At 47.8% G+C, this 18,278-nt stretch overlaps 1 protein-coding gene across 3 annotated transcripts in view; it reads right to left on the reverse strand.

The window, feature by feature from the left end:
• Wars1 (tryptophanyl-tRNA synthetase 1) overlaps positions 1-18,278 on the reverse strand; it is a 35,879-nt gene that overhangs the window by 11,717 nt on the left and 5,884 nt on the right. For 2 of the 3 annotated variants that reach the window (XM_021178740.2, XM_021178741.3), the window contains exons 3-6: positions 12,753-12,966; positions 11,039-11,147; positions 4,522-4,641; positions 3,969-4,151 (exon numbers count right to left, since the gene is read on the reverse strand). In XM_021178740.2, coding sequence (XP_021034399.1) covers positions 3,969-4,151; positions 4,522-4,641; positions 11,039-11,147; positions 12,753-12,966 — 626 coding nt within the window. Of the gene's footprint in view, positions 1-3,968; positions 4,152-4,521; positions 4,642-11,038; positions 11,148-12,752; positions 12,967-14,303; positions 14,400-18,278 lie in introns of all 3 variants that reach the window. The other variant, XM_029484725.2, reaches the window with a different exon arrangement.

The following is an 18,278-nucleotide window of genomic DNA, read 5'->3' on the forward strand; positions in this document are numbered from 1 at the left end:
CCAGTGTGTGCAGCAGGTCTTCTGGGAAGCAGCAACTATGAGCCACCGAGGAGACCTGCAGAGGTGTCAAGCATGCTGGGGATCAAGATGCCTGCAAATAGATCACCTGCACATTGGCCTTCTAGCTAGATCCTGCGGCACAAGACGTTCCCTTGTCAGAGCAGAATGGAGCCCAGTTTCCCAGTGGGGACAGCCTCCACATGATTGTTACACTGCCTGAGACTACACATTAACAAGAGGGATACCTGACTGTGTCGCCCAAGTGAACAACAGCCCCAGGGAGACCTTCCTTCCACACATGGGCTGCAGACGTGGAAGACAGTATAGTAGGTGCCCAGCATGGCTTGAAGAGCATCGACTCAGAAAAGTCCCCACAGGCCTGGCAGCATGGGCCATCATCTCTAACCCATCTCCAACACTGTGACCTCACTGTCAACTAATTATCTGTTAACTGGCCTTCCCTTTAGAAGAAAAACTGCAGAGGCTACAAATGTAGGTTCTAGTCGGACACTTGCCTAACACTCATAAGGCTCACAGTTCCATTTCCAGCAAACAAAAGGTAAACCTTTAGGTACTTGTGCCTAGTGGTTGGGTGACTACTTCATTGCTTGCTGTCATCAGCACTAACCTGTCCTCTAATAGATGATAAATAAATTATCTGTGGGATAGAGGAGCAGGTGGAGTAAGAAGGAAGGGCTTCGTGTGCTCAGGTGGCCTGTGGATGCAGTCAGGGTGAGGCCAGCCCCTCAGCGAGCTCTCTTGTATACCCCATCTCACCAGGGCTACACCCTCCACAACACAGAGGTTGGGAGAATGAGACCAAGCTGGAGCAGAGCTGGGGCTGGAGCACTGGAAGGAAGGTCCTCTCTGAAGTGTGAGCAGGAGGCAGGGAGAGGAAATTCAGACTATGTCCTTCCCTTCTGAGAAGAGCAGAGCCTGGCTTCCTTGTATTTGAAGCCCCAAAGGACCAAGAGGCTTGTTAGATCACAGATAAGATTCTAGATTAAATGTAACCCAGGAGTAAACGCTCAAGTGTTTAAGGAAATTCTTGCTGGGTGTAGTGGCACACGATCATAACTGCAGTCCCCATAACTAGTTCTTGGGATCCAAGGCCAGGGCAGCATAGTGAGACCTCCTCTAGAGATGAACACAAAGAGAAGAAATTCTTAACAGGAAGGATGTGTTTTCTAATATTCAACTTTACCCCATACTCTTAAAGCGAGACAGAGTTCTGACTGGGCGCAGGTGAGCAGCAGTTAGGAGCTGAGATCACCAGACATACAATGTCATGCTTGGAATGTGCCGGGAAGAGCCTGTGGTCTGTTCCCTCCTCTTTACTCATTACCTGCATAATCTTATTCATAGATTTGCTACAGACTTTTGTTCTCATTTGGCCACTGTGCTGGCTAGTTTTGTGCCAACCTCACATAAACTAGAGTTGTCTGAAAGGAGGGAACTTCTAGTCAGAAAATGCATCCGTAAGATCCAGCTGTAAGGCATTTTCTTAATTGGTGACTGAAGGGGTCCAGTCCATTGAGGTGGTGGTGCATCCCTGGGCTGGTGGTCCTGGGATAAGATAGCAGGCTGAGCAAGCCATGAGGAACAAGCCAGTAATTAAAGTAGCACGCCTTCATGGTCTCTGCAAAAGCTCCTGCTGCAGGTTCCTGCCCTGTTTGCGTCTATTGTGACTTCCTTCAATGACCGTCTACAACATAGAAATATAAGCCAGATAACCCTTCCCTCCCCAGCTTGCTTTTGGTCCTGGTGTTTCATAACAGCAACAGAAACCCTGACTAAGACCGCCACAGACATTTAAGTCCAGAGAGGGCAGACTTGTAAACTGTCCATCAAATTGGAGATGGCAGTGCTGCTGAAGGGAACACGGGGTCAAAACCACAAGCTTGTGTGCTAAAAGCAAAGTGAGCTCTTGTCCCATGCTGGGGTACCAGGTAAGGCAGGCGTGCAGAGAACAAGGGCAGGAGGGCTCCAGTGGTTAAGTCTGCTGCACAGAGCAGAAGCTGCATGTGAGACAGCATTCGCACTGCCTCGGCCCCCTGGGAGGCCGGTCAGAGGAGGAGGAAGAGGGGGAGGAGGAGGAGGAGCAGCAGCAGCAGCAGCAGCAGCAGCAGCATCACTTGTGCACGAGTTTAAGGCCAGCCTAAGCAACACATGGAGAGCCTCACAAATGAAAGGTATGGTTACTATGTCCTGCCAGCAGCCTGCCCATGAGGGAGAGCGGAGCCTGTGAGGGAGGTGTGTCCGTGCTGAGGGTGGAGCACTTCCTCAGCTATTCTGAGGAAGGAGAGAGGCTGGCACATGTGGGACAAGTCTGGTGACTGTGTTACCACAGACCACTGAAGACCCACGGTCAGATCTTCATCTTAGGTCCACTTAAATTCCTCCCAGGACTGCAGAGTCTCCATGTTCACATGGAATAATTAGAAAAAACAAACAAAAATAACCCCACAAAAACCAGTCTGACAGGAAAACCTGAAAAATTCACCTCTGTGTGTTGGGGCAGGCAAATGAAAGGGTTCAGCTGGTACAGTGCTGCTACTGAGCCTGGTCTGAATTCGAGTCCTAGGACCTACACTGTAGGAGGAGAGAACCGTCCTATAAGATGTCCTCTGACCTGCCTACTTAAACACATTCTTCTCAATAAATAAGTTAAAATATAATTCAAATATATGTATTTTTTGAGACAGTGTCTCATTATTCAGACTAGGCTAGCCTCAAACCGAGAGAGATCCTTCTGTCTTTCCCTTCCTAGTGCTACCATTAACTTAACATGTGCTATCAGAATAATAAAATAACAAAAATGTTTACACATTTTTTAAGGATTTTCCTAGCTGGAATAAAGATCAGTTTGCTCTGCCTCCAGGAGACAGAGTTGCTACTTGGCTTTAGGTATTTATAAAGGCAGCCTGGGCAAACAGTAACATCCCAACTCCTCTGGGCCCCTAGGACCCCTCTGTGCTTTCTCAATCCTGCCTTGGCCTAATCATTGGCTGTAACACTCATTATACAGGAGGGCACAAGCTCAAAGCCCATCCAACCTGCTGAGCCAACTCCCTCGAGTGAAGACCCACATCCTCTAGTGCTCAGGACTTGATGCCTCCCAAGTCCCACCATGGTGGGAGAACACACCCAGGGCCTCACACATAAGAGATAAATGATCTACCACTGACTCACACTCAGCACTCAAGAAATGTTTATGGAACTAAAGATTATTCACTATAATACGTTATTTTTGAGACAGGGTCTGACTATGGGGCCAACTCTATCAGTAGCCTGTGTATGGGATTAGAGGTATGTACCACAAGGGTTTAATCTCATTTTTAGGATGGTTACTAGCCCCCTCCCCTCCCCACTTTGTTTCTTCTCACAGTGTCTTGCTATGTAGCCCTTGGATAGTCTTGACCTCCCGACCCTGTTTTCTCAGGCCCTGGAGGAATGGGACTGACTGTAGGTGCACACCAACACACCTGCTTCCAATTCTGATTATTTTCCCACACTTTGTAATCACTGGGGATGAAGCGCAGGAATGAAGTGTGGGGATTTAAACATGGTCAGTGCAAGAAATGCAACTGTGCAGAGGATAGGTGCCACTACCTCTCTGAGGAAAAAGTCACACTGAAAGCAATAAGGCTATCAAATTCTTAGACTCGCTGTCCTTGGACACTACAGTGCAAAATCCTTCCCTATGACAGCTGAGGTGAAGCCATGACAATTGGGCTTCATGTTTGTGATTTTGGTAGACAGGTTAAGGAGGTAACAGTACTCTCTAACATTACTTACTTCTTTCTATGCACACACACACAGCTCTCTACTTCCCAAATTACTGCTAAATAAAACCAAGACTCCAGATCATAACAGAAGAAAAACCAGGCCATACCCACGTCGAGCACTCAGGTTGGTCATGAGGTCTGCACCCACTTGCTCAGAAGGCAGCCAAACGTTCACCTTACCCCATATACTCAAGGTCAGAGAAGATGAAAGTTTTGTTGATGTCGAAGCCACAGGCAATGATGTCCTTTGCATTTTCCACTGTGTAGCTGTATGCCTGCTCCAGAGTCAAGTCCTTCCACAGGTACTTCTCGTCATCAGACATCTGGATGACCAAAGGCACATTGAACACATCCTGTAGCCACCTGCAAAACACACGAGTGACTGCCTGCTGGAAATGCCCTGCAGCCAATCCGGGGACACTGAGGGCGGAGACCCCAGGAAGAATGCCACTTTGTATGTGAATGCCAAAACATCAGGTTTGGACTACAGTGGGCCTACTGTGGCAAGGACAAGGAGCAGGAAGAGGAGTGGAGTAGGTTTAGTTGATTCTGTGGTGGTGTGATCCCCCAACATACCTGGCTCTTCCAGAGTGAGCCCAGGTACAAACCCAGTGAACAGAGACCACAGATAGCACAGTCCTAGTCCTGGCAGCTCAGCCAACAGCTGCAGCCCTAGCTTCTAAGATGTTGTCACTGCTGCTTCACTAGGCCAAGTCACATGAGCAATCCTTACTTTGTGAAAATAAATGGGACGAGATGACCCAGATGCATTGCTTCGGAGGAGGGGCCCCTGCCCGTGTACAGGTAAAATGGCTTCTTATTTTCATAGGCATCCAGAATTTGATTCATATCTCTAAAGGAAAAGAGAGAGAAAAAAAAAAAAAAAAAACAAAAAAACAACTGATTTTCTGGCAAAAGTCCCAAAACCCTGAAGCCCCTTTGGCAGTGAAAGGTGTGGGGAGATGAATGCCACAGACAATGGCCAGTTTCATCTCCACGGGAGGGAAATACGACGACACAACTCACTCTGGGATGGCTCTGTGAACTGTTTTTGGAAGCCAAGACATGCAAGTTAGGCATGATAACTTCCTAACAATAGGAATAATAATAAAATCTGGGCCACATGTGACAACCCATGCCTTTAATCCCAGTGCTGAGGAGGCAGAAGCAGGTGATCTCTGAATTCTGAGGACAGCCTGGTCTACACAGCGAGCTCCAGGACATTCTGTCTCCAACAAACATTTTAAAAGATGGGCACTGGGACTTCCTGGGATGCCTCCAGTGAGCACGGAAATACACTTTGTTCTTTCTACAATCTTTGGGCCTGTGAGACTCAGTCAGTACCATACACTCCTCCTCTTGGGGATGGGAGGCTCAGTCAGTACTACACACTCCTCCCCTTGGGCGTGGGAGACTTAGTCAGTACCATACACTCCTCCTCTTGGGCATGGGAGACTCAGTCAGTACTACACACTCCTCCTCTTGGGCATGGGAGGCTCAGTCAGTACTACACACTCCTCCTCTTGGGGATGGGAGGCTCAGTCAGTACTACACACTCCTCCCCTTGGGCCTGTGAGACTCAGTCAGTACCATACACTCCTCCTCTTGGGGATGGGAGACTCAGTCAGTACCATACACTCCTCCTCTTGGGCATGGGAGTCTCAGTCAGTACTACACACTCCTCCTCTTGGGCATGGGAGGCTCAGTCAGTACTACACACTCCTCCTCTTGGGCATGGGAGGCTCAGTCAGTACTACACACTCCTCCCCTTGGGCATGGGAGGCTCAGTCAGTACCATACACTCCTCCTCTTGGGGATGGGAGACTCAGTCAGTACCATACACTCCTCCTCTTGGGCATGGGAGTCTCAGTCAGTACTACACACTCCTCCTCTTGGGCATGGGAGGCTCAGTCAGTACTACACACTCCTCCTCTTGGGCATGGGAGGCTCAGTCAGTACTACACACTCCTCCCCTTGGGCCTGTGAGACTCAGTCAGTACCATACACTCCTCCTCTTGGGGATGGGAGACTCAGTCAGTACCATACACTCCTCCTCTTGGGCATGGGAGGCTCAGTCAGTACTACACACTCCTCCTATTGGGGATGGGAGGCTCAGTCAGTACTACACACTCCTCCTCTTGGGCATGGGAGGCTCAGTCAGTACTACACACTCCTCCCCTTGGGCGTGGGCGACTCAGTCAGTACCATACACTCCTCCTATTGGGGATGGGAGGCTCAGTCAGTACTACACACTCCTCCTCTTGGGGATGGGAGTCTCAGTCAGTACTACACACTCCTCCTATTGGGGATGGGAGTCTCAGTCAGTACTACACACTCCTCCTCTTGGGGATGGGAGGCTCAGTCAGTACTACACACTCCTCCTCTTGGGGATGGGAGGCTCAGTCAGTACTACACACTCCTCCTCTTGGGGATGGGAGGCTCAGTCAGTACTACACACTCCTCCTCTTGGGCATGGGAGACTCAGTCAGTACTACACACTCCTCCTCTTGGGGATGGGAGGCTCAGTCAGTACTACACACTCCTCCTCTTGGGGATGGGAGGCTCAGTCAGTACTACACACTCCTCCCCTTGGGCGTGGGAGACTCAGTCAGTACCATACACTCCTCCCCTTTAGAACCAACCAGCCCTGGGACCGCAGAGACCAAGCCTAGGGATATCTCGGGGTTCCATGAAGACCTAGCTTGGGGAGAACAGGAAAGTAGGTCCAGGCAGTTCAGGATGAAGTCCCCAGCTGAAGAGCTGACCTGGCACCCAGGTCAGCTTGGGCCTTGGGTCTTTTACTGAGAATAATTTGAGGGGAACACTGTCAGTACCATGGAGGCTCCTCCTTGCTAGCTGAAATCAGCATTAGCTCGTAGGCCTGCTTCTGCTTGCAGATGCTGCAATCTGAGGTAGTATCCAGGACTGGTGTGTGTGTGTGTGTGGGGGGGGGGGTGGGGAGGGGGTGAGGGGGTGGGGTAAGATAACTTCAAGTATTGCTTCTTAGGAGCTACTTTTGAGACAGGGTCTCTTCATGGGAGCTGGTGCTCACCAAGTAAGGTAGGCTGGTTGACCAGTGAGCCCCAGGGATCTGCCTTTCTGTCTCCCAAGCACTGGTCACCATACCTGGCTTGTTATATGGTTCCAGAGACTGAACCCAGGTCCTCATGCTCTCATGACAAGTACTTACTAAGCCACCTTCCTATCCAGGAATCTGTGTTCCCGCCCTCCATCCCTCCCTCCTTCTTCTTCCCCTTCCTTCCTTCCTTCCTTCCTTCCTTCCTTCCTTCCTTCCTTCCTTCCCTCCTTCTTCTTCCCCTTCCTTCCTTCCTTCCTTCCTTCCTTCCTTCCTTCCTTCCTTCCTTCCTTCCTTCCTTCCCTCCTTCTTCTTCCCCTTCCTTCCTTCCTTCCTTCCTTCCTTCCTTCCTTCCTTCCTTCCTTCCTTCCTTCCCTCCCTCCCTCCCTCCCTCCCTCCCTCCCTCCCTCCCTCCCTCCCTCCCTCCCTCCTCCTCCTCCTCCTCCTCCTCCTCCTCGATTCCCCCTGCCTCAGACTCCTGAGTGCTGGGATTAAACGCATGAACCACTATGCCCAGCCTTCCTTCTTTTTTAAACTTTGTTTTTACTTAAGTGTATGTGTGTGTTTCTGTGTCTGAAACCAACTAAAGGTTGGGAGTGAGTAGCTGTTTTTGAGCAGAGGTGTTGCAGACACCGGATAATAAATCCCTTTTCCCAGAGGCCTGGATAGAGGAGTTTAGGTAACAGTGGTGTACAGTCAGAAGTGGTAATGCATGACTGCAGCCTTACGACTCTGGGTTACAGGCAGAAGGGTCAGGAGTTCAGGGCGAGCTTCAGCTACATACTGAATTTGAGGTCAGCCTCAGTTATGATTCCCTGCCTCAAAAAGAAATGAGCAGACAAAAACCATTCTGGTAGTATCTTCTTTCATGATCTAGGGGAAAAGGCAAAGTGCTGGTTTCTGGCTTGTGTATACTGTGTGCTTTGTACACTGAGTCTGTCTGTCTGTCTGTCTGTCTGTCTGTCTCTGTGTGTGTGTGGTTTAACAGGAAGGGTCTCATTCAGCTCAGCTAGCCTTTAACTCACTGTGTAGTGGAAGATGAACTTGAACCCCTAATTTGCCTGTGTTTTACCTTCTGAGTGCCAGGATAGAGGCAGGCATCACCTTCTCGAGATCTGTTTTTCTGAGTTAGGTTCTTGCTGTGTAGCTGAGAGTAGCCTGGGAATCCCATTCCTGCCTCCCCTTCAGGCATTAACACATGTACAACACAGGGCTAAAACTCATCCAAATATCTTTTTTATTTTTGAGACTGGGTCTCACTATGTAGCCCTGGATGTCCTGAAACTTGTTATGTAGACCAGGATGGTCTCATTTGCCTGCCTTTAGGGTCTCAATTGGTGGGATGAAGCCACCATACCCGGCTTCACCCAATTAATTTTAATGGGCACATGGAACAGAGAAGAGCCTTGCCCTGAGTTGCTTTTCATGTGGCTGGAGGGCATCTTATGCATGCCCTTCCTAAAGGGCCTTGTTAGAGATGAGCTTGTAGATACCGTTTCACCCCCAGTTTCATAGATGACCTTAGGTGATGGGTTTTGTCAACCCCAGAACGTGCAGATGCCTTCCCTGAGCTATGACGTAAGAACACAGGGACAGGGCAGGGAGAGCTGTAGGATGTCAGAGGCCGTGAGATCAACATCATCATGAGACAGCTCAGTGAGCAAAAGGTTAGGTTCTTGTGAGCCACATGGTAGAGGGAGAGAACCAACTCCCACAAGTTGTCCTGTGACAGCTACATGCAATAGCTAAACAAACACGTCATCACACACAACTGCACAGTAGTAAACTAGGAAAAACGCACAACATCTGCACGGCGTTTTCACAACCAAAAAGAATAAATCAGAAAACTCCCACAAAGGCAAATTTGGGAATCTTGGGTGTGCCTATACTCCCAGTAGGACTGAGAGCTCCAGGCCATCCCAGAAAACTTAGACTCTGCGTTGGCATAACAACAACAACAACAACAACAACAGTTCTAGGCCAGCTAGGGCTATACAGTAAGACCATGTCTCTATAAAACAAACCAAAATCCCAAAACCCAAGACAGTATTTTAAAATTGTAACATTCATCAAGCTAGCTAACAGATCTGGAATAGTGTGTATACTAAGTCCCAGGAGAAAGCTCTGCCTGTGGCTCAGGACTCTGCAAGTTGGCCAGGCATGATGGTGCACACAGCTAGATCAGAACATTATGAGCAATATTAGCTTCTTCAACAGCCAGCCACTGCCCACCTTAGTGTGTGACTGGACAACTTTGTGACTATAAGGGGATGTTTGTGGAATGTTCTAAGCAACCACCAGAGCTGTTACCAGCCAGGAGTGCCATCAGACAGCACCTGAGGCTTATGGCAGAGATCAGCCTAGGTCCTCCTCAGCGCCCCCCCCCCCCCCCCCAGTCATAGCTTTCTTTTGTTCTGAAGTTGTTATCACACTGGAACACCAAGGTATTTTGGGAATGAATCTGTATCTGGGCGATGGTCACTCATATTTGGCTCCAGAATAAATATCTTATTCTCTGAGGGGTGAGAGCTATGTTTTTGCAGTGATAAACCCCTGTTAAAATTCCAGAGGCCTTTCTTGTAGAAAAGGCTGATTTTAAAATTCACATGAAAGCGCAGGGAGCTAAAACAATCTTGAAAAAGAATGGAGTTGGGAGATACATTTTAACCCACAATTTGCTGGATTTGCGCTTTGGAGATAGGGTCATCAAGTTTCCCAGGCTGGCCTGGAGTTGTCTATGCAGCCACAGATGACCTTGAACTTCTGCTCCTCCTGCTTCCACCACCTTAATGTGGGGATTGCAGCTGTGCCCCATCACCCCGCTTTGGGAGGGAGAAACAGGGAGTGACTGCTGACAAGGAGGATTCTTTGCTGGGGGATAAAATCCTCTGTAATTAGACACTTGCAGTAGTTAATACTTTGTAAATACCAAACCACTGGAGAACATAGTTTACAAAGTCAAATTCTATGACATACCAATTCATTTTCTTTACAATTTTTTAAAATCACATTTAACTAATTAACTCTTTGTTTCGTGTTTGAGTGTGGAGGTCAGAGAAGAAGGCTTGGGGATTGGCTCTTTCCTCACCCACGTGGGACCTGGGGACTGAACTCAGGTTGTTAGGTTCAGAAGCAGAGGCCTGTCCCTGCTGAGCCGCCTAGCAAGCTCTCAATCTCCCCACCCTGCACGCGCGCGCGCGCGCGCGCGCGCACACACACACACACACACACACACACACACACAGAGGACAGGGTTGCGTTGTGTATCTCTGCCTATCCTGAAAGTATGTAGACCAGGCTGGCCTCAAACTCACAGTAAATCCCTGCCTCTGCCTCCCGAGTGCTGAGAGTAAGGGTATGTGCTACCTACCACACGTGGCCACAACCTTTTAAATTACATTTCATTGATTTATTTGTGTCTCTCTGTATGTGTATCCACGCCATGCAGTGTATACCAATGGGCACTCTGAGGGAGTCTGTTCTCTCCTTCCCCTTTATGGGTCCTGGGAACAGCACTCAGGCTGTCTGGCTTGGCAGTAGGCACCTTTCTCTACCTGCTGACCCATCTCACTGGCCCCAAATTCAAATTCAACTAAGAAAACTACTGACTGTGGACTGAGTGGGGCCCAGAGCTCTCTGCAGACGTGCTGTGAGATGTCTGGTGGGGTGCTCTTCCCTGGGTGCTCGGTGAGGCACAAGTGGAACAGAACACCCGACCTCAAGGCTGAGGAAAAGCAAACTGTGGGATGGAAGAGGCACAAAGTCTACTAGAACTTGCCCTTCTTGATGTTATCTGCAGAGACTTTATGGTCGGAGCAGGGACACTGTCCCAAGGGCTCTGCTGTAAATGTCTCTTGATGTCATTCCTGAGGGGGAGGAAGAGTGCTGGGGACCTCAGGAAGTACACTGCTCACTGTGTGGGAAGTACTGGAGTTGGACTGGACACTCCCTAGCTCTCATGCCCTTTTAAGCTTTACAGTGTGGGATGTGACTGCACCTCACCTGCCAAGAATGACCTCCACCTGTTCAGAGAAAAGCTGAGGCCTTGTAGGTGAAGGAATGGGGTGATTCCACAGTGAGTTACTACTGCAGCCTCACTTGCCCAGGGTACCAGGCCTCCCTCCCCAGCACCCCCCCCAGTTCTATGAACCCAGAGCAGAGGAAGGGTACTGACCGGTGGGAGAAGAAGATGCCCCGACGCAGGAAGCGGTGCGGTCTTTGGCCAGTGGCTCGCTCTATTCGGTTTATCAGCTCTTTGTCAATTTTGCTGCTTCCAAACTGAACTGCAAAAAGCATCAAGAAACAGAAGAGATGACTTTCTTAGTCGCAAAAGGCTTAGTAACCTGTCTCAACGACCCTGGTCTCTTCAGGCTCTGAGCTGTAATGTAACCTCCACATAAAGGAAAAGGACCTTTGTAGCATATTTTGCTGAGACCCCATCAGCAAAACAGAGGTAGATCACATACTACAGTGCTGTTTGCCTGGGTCTAGACTGTGATGGGACACACCCAGAAAGCAGTCTTGCTGCCAGTGCTCACACACACACACACACACACACACACACACACACACACACACACACACACAATCACTCACACTCCTTAGGGTGTAGCTTACACTGACAACAGCCATGATTCCCACATTTCTCAGACTGCTGACTTAAGATTCATGTTGGTCCTGAAGAGACTCTCCCTCAGTGACAGTTTTAGGGTTACTGAAATAGTTGTGATGGAGACATACACACCTCAGTGGTTTCTTCCTGGACAACTGACAGTGACATCTAGTGCACAGCAAGGGCAGTGGAGGCAGGGTGTGATGGGAAGCCTGGGAACAGACCCACCCACTGTGCTGGAGCTTTCCGGCTCTGAACTACCCAAACCAGGACAGCCAGCCAGGTTGCTTGCTTCATATCATCATTTTTGAAATATGTCATTTTTTATCACTTAAAACTTTGGTCTCTTGGGGCACAACTGATGTGTTCCAGGCTGACCCTGAACTCTGTGGCTCAGGATGACCCTGAACTCGGACCCTTTGCCTCCACTCCTAATTGCCCGGTAACAGGTATGAGCGCCATGTTTGGTTTATTGACATCTAATTTAAAAATAATCCTTTGGGTCTATAACATACAACCCAGGATCTAGTTGTTTATTGATATTGAACCCTTTTACTTAGAAATAACTCAAATTTAAAAATATCATAAATATCCAAAGATACTGAAATTAGTATGTTTAAAGAAATATCTAAATTTCTATTGATGGCAGTACTATTCACAAGATGGATCTACCTATGTGTCTCTGAACAAAGAAAATGTGATATATACACAGACACACACACACACACACACACACACACACACACACAACACACACACACTACAGTACAACTATGAAAGGAAGTAGAATCCTGTTATCTAGAACAACAGAGTTAACCCCCAAGGACAAGCCAGACCAGCAGTCACAGAAGATCAAATACTATAGGATCTCATTCTATGTGGGATCTAAAGGGAGAGTACCTGGCTGGGAGAGAGACTGGGGAAAGGCTGTCACAGTGAGATTGGTGAATTCCGATGGGCCACCAACAGTGCGGTGGATGCCATCAACAAAAATGTATTGTGTATTTCACAACAGCTGCCAGAGAGAGCTTAAATAATATCACCAAGAAATAAACCTGTTGGTGGTGATGAACATGTTACATATCCTGACTCTGTCATTATCCAGGGTTCGCATATATAGACAATCATCCTTGTCCTAAAAACACACATAATTACTGTGCCAATTAGAAATGCACAGACGTTTGTAAAAGCACACGGAGTTAGAAATGCCAATGAGGAGGACATAGCAGCCACACTAGACACTGAGGGGCTGTGAGGGAGGCAGGTGACTACTCACCAATGAGCTTGTCATAGTCGATGCCTTTTGCACTGCTTGTCCGCACTGTCCATGGATCCACAAAATCCTCGCTGGCTTTTGTGGCATCTGAGTCACAATTTCTCTCAGCTGTTGGGTTCCCAGGAGGGCAGCCAGCCTTGTACTCCTCCCCCATGGCAGCCTTATAGCTCATTTTTAATGATAACAACATCTTTACTGCAGAATCAATCTCATCCTAAGGGGAAACAAGGTGAAGTTCAAACGCTGACAAGGCCAAGGTCTGCAGAAAACCAGCCAGGCGGCAGGCACTGTGCAAGGACTCTCACACACGTCTGTCACCTTGTGCAGTTCTACAACCTTGACAAGTGCTTGCTGAGGAGTTTAAGAGCCAGGGAATCGTCCTGAACAGGCAGAAAACTGGGCTCCGGTATATTTTACATTTGTTTGATACATACAGATCATGACCAGAATCATATGGGACAGTAGCTATGACCCGGAACACACTATTGTTTATGACAAGGCGCGTTTTCGACAGCTCCTTTAATGGAGCTCAGGGTGCATACTGCACCATGTTACGTCCTGCACAGGTGAGGATGAAAACTTACAGACACAACCAAAGAGGCCAGAGGCGTCATGATGACAACTCAAAGATGTGTTATGAAAGCAGGTGAAGGCAAGGGAAAGTGTGCCCTGAGGGATGCTCAGAGACAGGGACACCACTGGATGATGGAGTCTCATCAAGCTAGCTCTTCTTAAGATTTATTTTTATTTGATGTGTATGAGTATTTGCAAGTATGTATGTATGTATGTATGTATGTGCCATATGTGCCTGTGGAGGCCAAAAGAGGGCACCAGGTCTCCTAACTTTGGAGTTATCTTCATGAGTTGCCACAGGGTACTGAGAACCAAACCCAGTTAGTTCCCTGTAAGAGAAGTCAAGGCTCCTAACTGCTGAGCCATCTTTCTAGCTAGTTACCAGGCTATTTCTAGTGTCTCCATGCCTGTGAATCCTGCAACCCCAGCACCTGGGAGGTATGGGCAGGAGGATCAGGGGTTCTCGGTCATTCCTGGCTATACAGAAAGCTGGAGGACAGTCTGGGTACACAAGATGTTATTTTTTTTTTTTTTTAAAGAAATAAAGAGAGAAAAGGAAAGAGCAGCAACAGCAATTGTAAGCTGTATCCTGGGCACTCTGGAAACTTACTGAAGACCCCTCTTTTCTAGGGGCTCACAGTGGCCACCCCCAGAAGCTTCAAAGAACAGGTCTAAGTAAGGCTATCAAGTCATGCTGTGGCCTCAAACTGTAAACTGGTAAATTGCCACAGCTGGCTTACACTACTAAGACTACACAGTGTATTTGCTTGCCTAGGGAAACACACATATTTATGAGGCTTATGCTTATAGCACTATGTACTATAAACTGAGCTTCCTGGGGAAGAACTACCATGACTCCAATCTCACTTAGAGAGTTGTTCACTAGAACAGTACTGCAGCAAAAGGGAGCTAAGATTCTGTAGTGAACCATGCTTCAAAAATAAAATTATCTAGAATTTGTTATCAAAATGACTTTACCTCTTGCAATCAATAATTCCATGTCTATAGCTCACACAAGAGAAGAAGCCTTCACTGGACAGCTGCTCTGCTGTCTCAGCAGTCCTAGGCTCAGCACTGGAAAGAAAATACATGTTTAACAAATTTCATCTGCAGAACTATCTGTGAGCAGACGTGCCTTGCTCTCAAGTACATAGCAAGTGGTATCTTTTAATCACTGACTGTTGACAATTTGTGCTCTATCTGATCCGATTTTGGAAATAGGAAACATTTAACCTTGTCACTGTTCAGGGAATGTCTGGAGCCTGGAAAAAAGCAATGAACAGACTTGCTAACTTGCTTCCTATTTCAGAGTAGTGCGGGCCAGGACATAGAGACTCAACTTAAAAGCCAGTGTCCTAATGGTGTCGGGAGAGAGGCAGGTGAATCTCTATGTGTTCTAGATCAGTCAGGACTACAGTGAGATCCTGTCTCAGAATGAGGATTAAAAAAAGGGGGGAGGGAGTACTATTTAAAAACATTACAGTGTTATTCAAATTTAATGTTAAACTGATAGAAATGCCACTGTTAGCCTGCCAAGTAGGATTACAGGAGAAATTACCCATTCTTGAGCCTTTTATTTATCTTAGGTTTTTGCCTGAAAACCATTTAGTCCAATCCACTGTGCCCACATGGTGAGTTCTGGATAATCAGGTGTTCAGACATGACTTTCTCTCTATACCACTTATTTCCTTTAAAATTTAATAGTTTGCTCAGACTAATGACCAACGAAAGCTACGGGGCTGAATGTGAGGTGGACAGCATCGTCTGGTAACATAAACAGACTCTTGAGAAGACAGGATGGGAAGCAGCAGAGGAGGAGGGATGGAGACCTAAGAGTGGAGGCAGCAAAGGGCATGGAGTGCCTTTGCTGTCATTAGAGCTGCACACTGACCAGCTCCTAAAACTCACCATTAGCGAGCTCCTTAAAAGACAGAGGACCAAGAAAACAGGAGCAGGTGGCAGTGACAGGACCCAGCATGAGAGAAAAAGATAATCTGGGAAGGGCTGGTTAGGAGGGCAGTGAGCCCACTTCACACCACGGACTACCAGAGACCCTGGCATCGACGATGAAATAATAACATACAGGCAATAACAGGAAAGCTGGCTAGATCTGTTCAGGAAACAGTTCAGCTCGTTGCATCCAGAAGTTTCCATGGGAAAAAGACAGTGGTATGTAGACCAGAGACTACTATCCATAACAGTGGGAAGTATACCAAGACCAGCCCTATACCTCGCACTCCCTCAATAGCCGACCACAGAGAATACCATTCCCAAGAGACAAAGTTAACACTCTGACCACAAAGCCCCTCAACCACAACAAGTCCCACAGCTATCTAGGAAAGGGGCCGCACAGAGCAATGGCCTCCTCACCACGAGGCCAGCTGGCAGCTGTCTCCAAGGCCGTGAGCAGACGGCAAGCTACGGCACATCTGCCGTGCCCGTGAAAGGGAAGAGGAAACTCGCCGTGACTCCGGGCACAAAGGGCAGAAAGCACCAGGGGCACTGGCATCACCAGCTCGGTGCACTACGGAGCATGCCCGAAGGGATACTTGGGGGTTTATGACAGGAGAAATGGAGGACAGCAGGAGGCTAGGGTGAGGAAACAACCCACAGAGAACAGAAAGAAATGGGGTGTAGAGCAAGAGAGAAGAAAGCCAGAGGAGTGCTTTCTGACCTAAAAACAGAAAAGACAGAGTACCAAGTAGATCAAATGAATAATATGATTTCTGAGAATTAAAGTTTGCAAGGAGTATTGGGCCTATCCCTGGGATGTCAGGGCACTACAACAGAAATGACTCCAATGTCCCTATGGAGGACAACAAAATGTGCTGACAAACAGGCCACAGGAATGCATTCCACGGGATGCTGGGTGTGGTTTGCCATCACTCTAGCATAAGTAACCAGGAAGCAGAGGCAGGAAGATGAGAAGTTCATGGGTAGCCTTGCATATAGCAGGTTGAGGCCAGGCTGGACTACATTGAGATTCTGTGATAGACAAAATGAAACAACAGAATTCGAAGAGAAAGTTGCTTCCATCTCAGAACTCTACACCCAGCTTGACTATCAATCAAACCTTAGGGAAGGTAAATTGGCAGAGGTCCTGTAAGACTGCCTAAGACGTTACCTTTATATAGTAGCTGAGATTCAACACCTAGGGAGGAGCCATGATAGCCCTACACGGCTTAACGGTAGGGACAGAGTCTGAGCATGTGTCAGTAAGCATGGACACCATCCGTGCGCTGACCTGGACGGTACAGGCCACTAGACTGATGTGAGCTTTGATACAGTCAAGAGACTGGATAAACATGGGACATAGGGGGCTTCTGCCAAGGTAATATAGCACAAATCTTGCTATAATTAGTAAGTGGGCATACAAGCTTAATGATAAAAGTATACTGAATACATACACCAGGCCTGGATACCTAGCCTTGAGGCTGTGATAGCTAACTCTTATTGTCACCTTGATTGGATTTGGAATCACCCAGGTGATATCGGTGTGTCTGTCAAGATGTTTCCACAGTGGTTCATCAGGTGAGGGATGATGTGGGTAGTGGCATCCCACGGGTTGGGGTGTCAGACAGACTCGTCCGACACCATGAGGGTCTGGACCCTCAAACTGTGAGATAAGAGGAACTCTTGCTCTCTGAAGCTGGTGTTTCAGGTCAGCTATCTGGACAGAAAGGAACAAAGTTGCCAAGACAGTGGCAGAATGCTTCCTTAGCACGTACCACATCTTATCATAAACAAACAAACAAACAAACAAACAACTCCCACCCAATAGCAAACAAAAGTTCACACTATACAAAAGTGACTTAACCATAAACACAATGTCGACTGTGTTCACAACCTATCAGACCCTGCTGTCTGTGACTGTGTTATGTGGTGCCCGTTGGCATTATGAAGAAAAGGCCAGGCAAACAGAAATTAAGGCAAACATTAACCCCAGAGAAAACAGGAGGTGGGAAGGAAAGGAAAAGGGCTCATGCTTTAGTTGATGGTTCAGCTGTCTATGTGTTTACATAGTGTAACAATGCCTGTACTAATAATGACCTGACTAGAACTGCGACATATCCCGGCAGTTGGAGGAGGGGAAGTGTGTGTGAAAGCAGGAATTCCGTACAGCCTGGGCCAAAGCCCCAACTTGAAATTAGTAAAGGAGGGAAATAGTAGACATGCCCAAGTCTAAACCTTAAGAGGATCAATGGTAGGAACTGACAATGTCTGTGCATGCTCAGAGCTTGGGAGAAGAGGCTGGAAGATGCTGGGGTGCTCGGGGTCTTTAGCTGTGGGCTCTGTATTCTTGGGTTACAGAACAAACATAGGACAGGAACTACTAAACACAAATAGGTTCTTCATCTCCGCTGAGGACGTACACATCCCATCTTGTCACTTTACTCACTGTCAACTTGACAGGATCCAGAAGTGCCCAGGAAATAAACCTCTACACATGTTTACAAGGCACAGGGCAATTCAGGTGGGAAGATTACCCTAAATGCAGGTGGCTTCATTCCATGGAGAAAGGACCTAGGCACGGACACTCATCTCCTGACAGTGATCCCATGTGACCAGCTGGCTCACAGTCCTGCCTCTGTGCTCTCCCTGTCATGAAGGACTAACCTCAAACTGTGAGCCAAACACACTCTTCCTTACGTTGCTTTTGTCCTGCATTATGTCACAGAAACAGACAAAAAGGTAACTACTGTATTCTCTACAGGTACAATATAGCAACAAAAACAAGACAAACCCAAACCCAACCAACCAAAAGACAAAAACAACAACAAAAAAACCCCAATCCAACCTACCAACCAAAAAACATGGGGCATCACAACTAATTACACAGAATACACGCAATTCTAAGATGGCCTGAAGTATAGAGCAGATCACTCGTGAATCCTATACTACTTCATGTGAGGGACTTGGGTATTCACGGACTCTGGCACCTATGAGGATCTG

Source organism: Mus caroli, unplaced genomic scaffold (assembly GCF_978045245.1).
Source record: "Mus caroli unplaced genomic scaffold, Mus_caroli_1 scaffold_14, whole genome shotgun sequence".
NCBI classification, from domain to species: domain Eukaryota; kingdom Metazoa; phylum Chordata; class Mammalia; order Rodentia; family Muridae; genus Mus; species Mus caroli.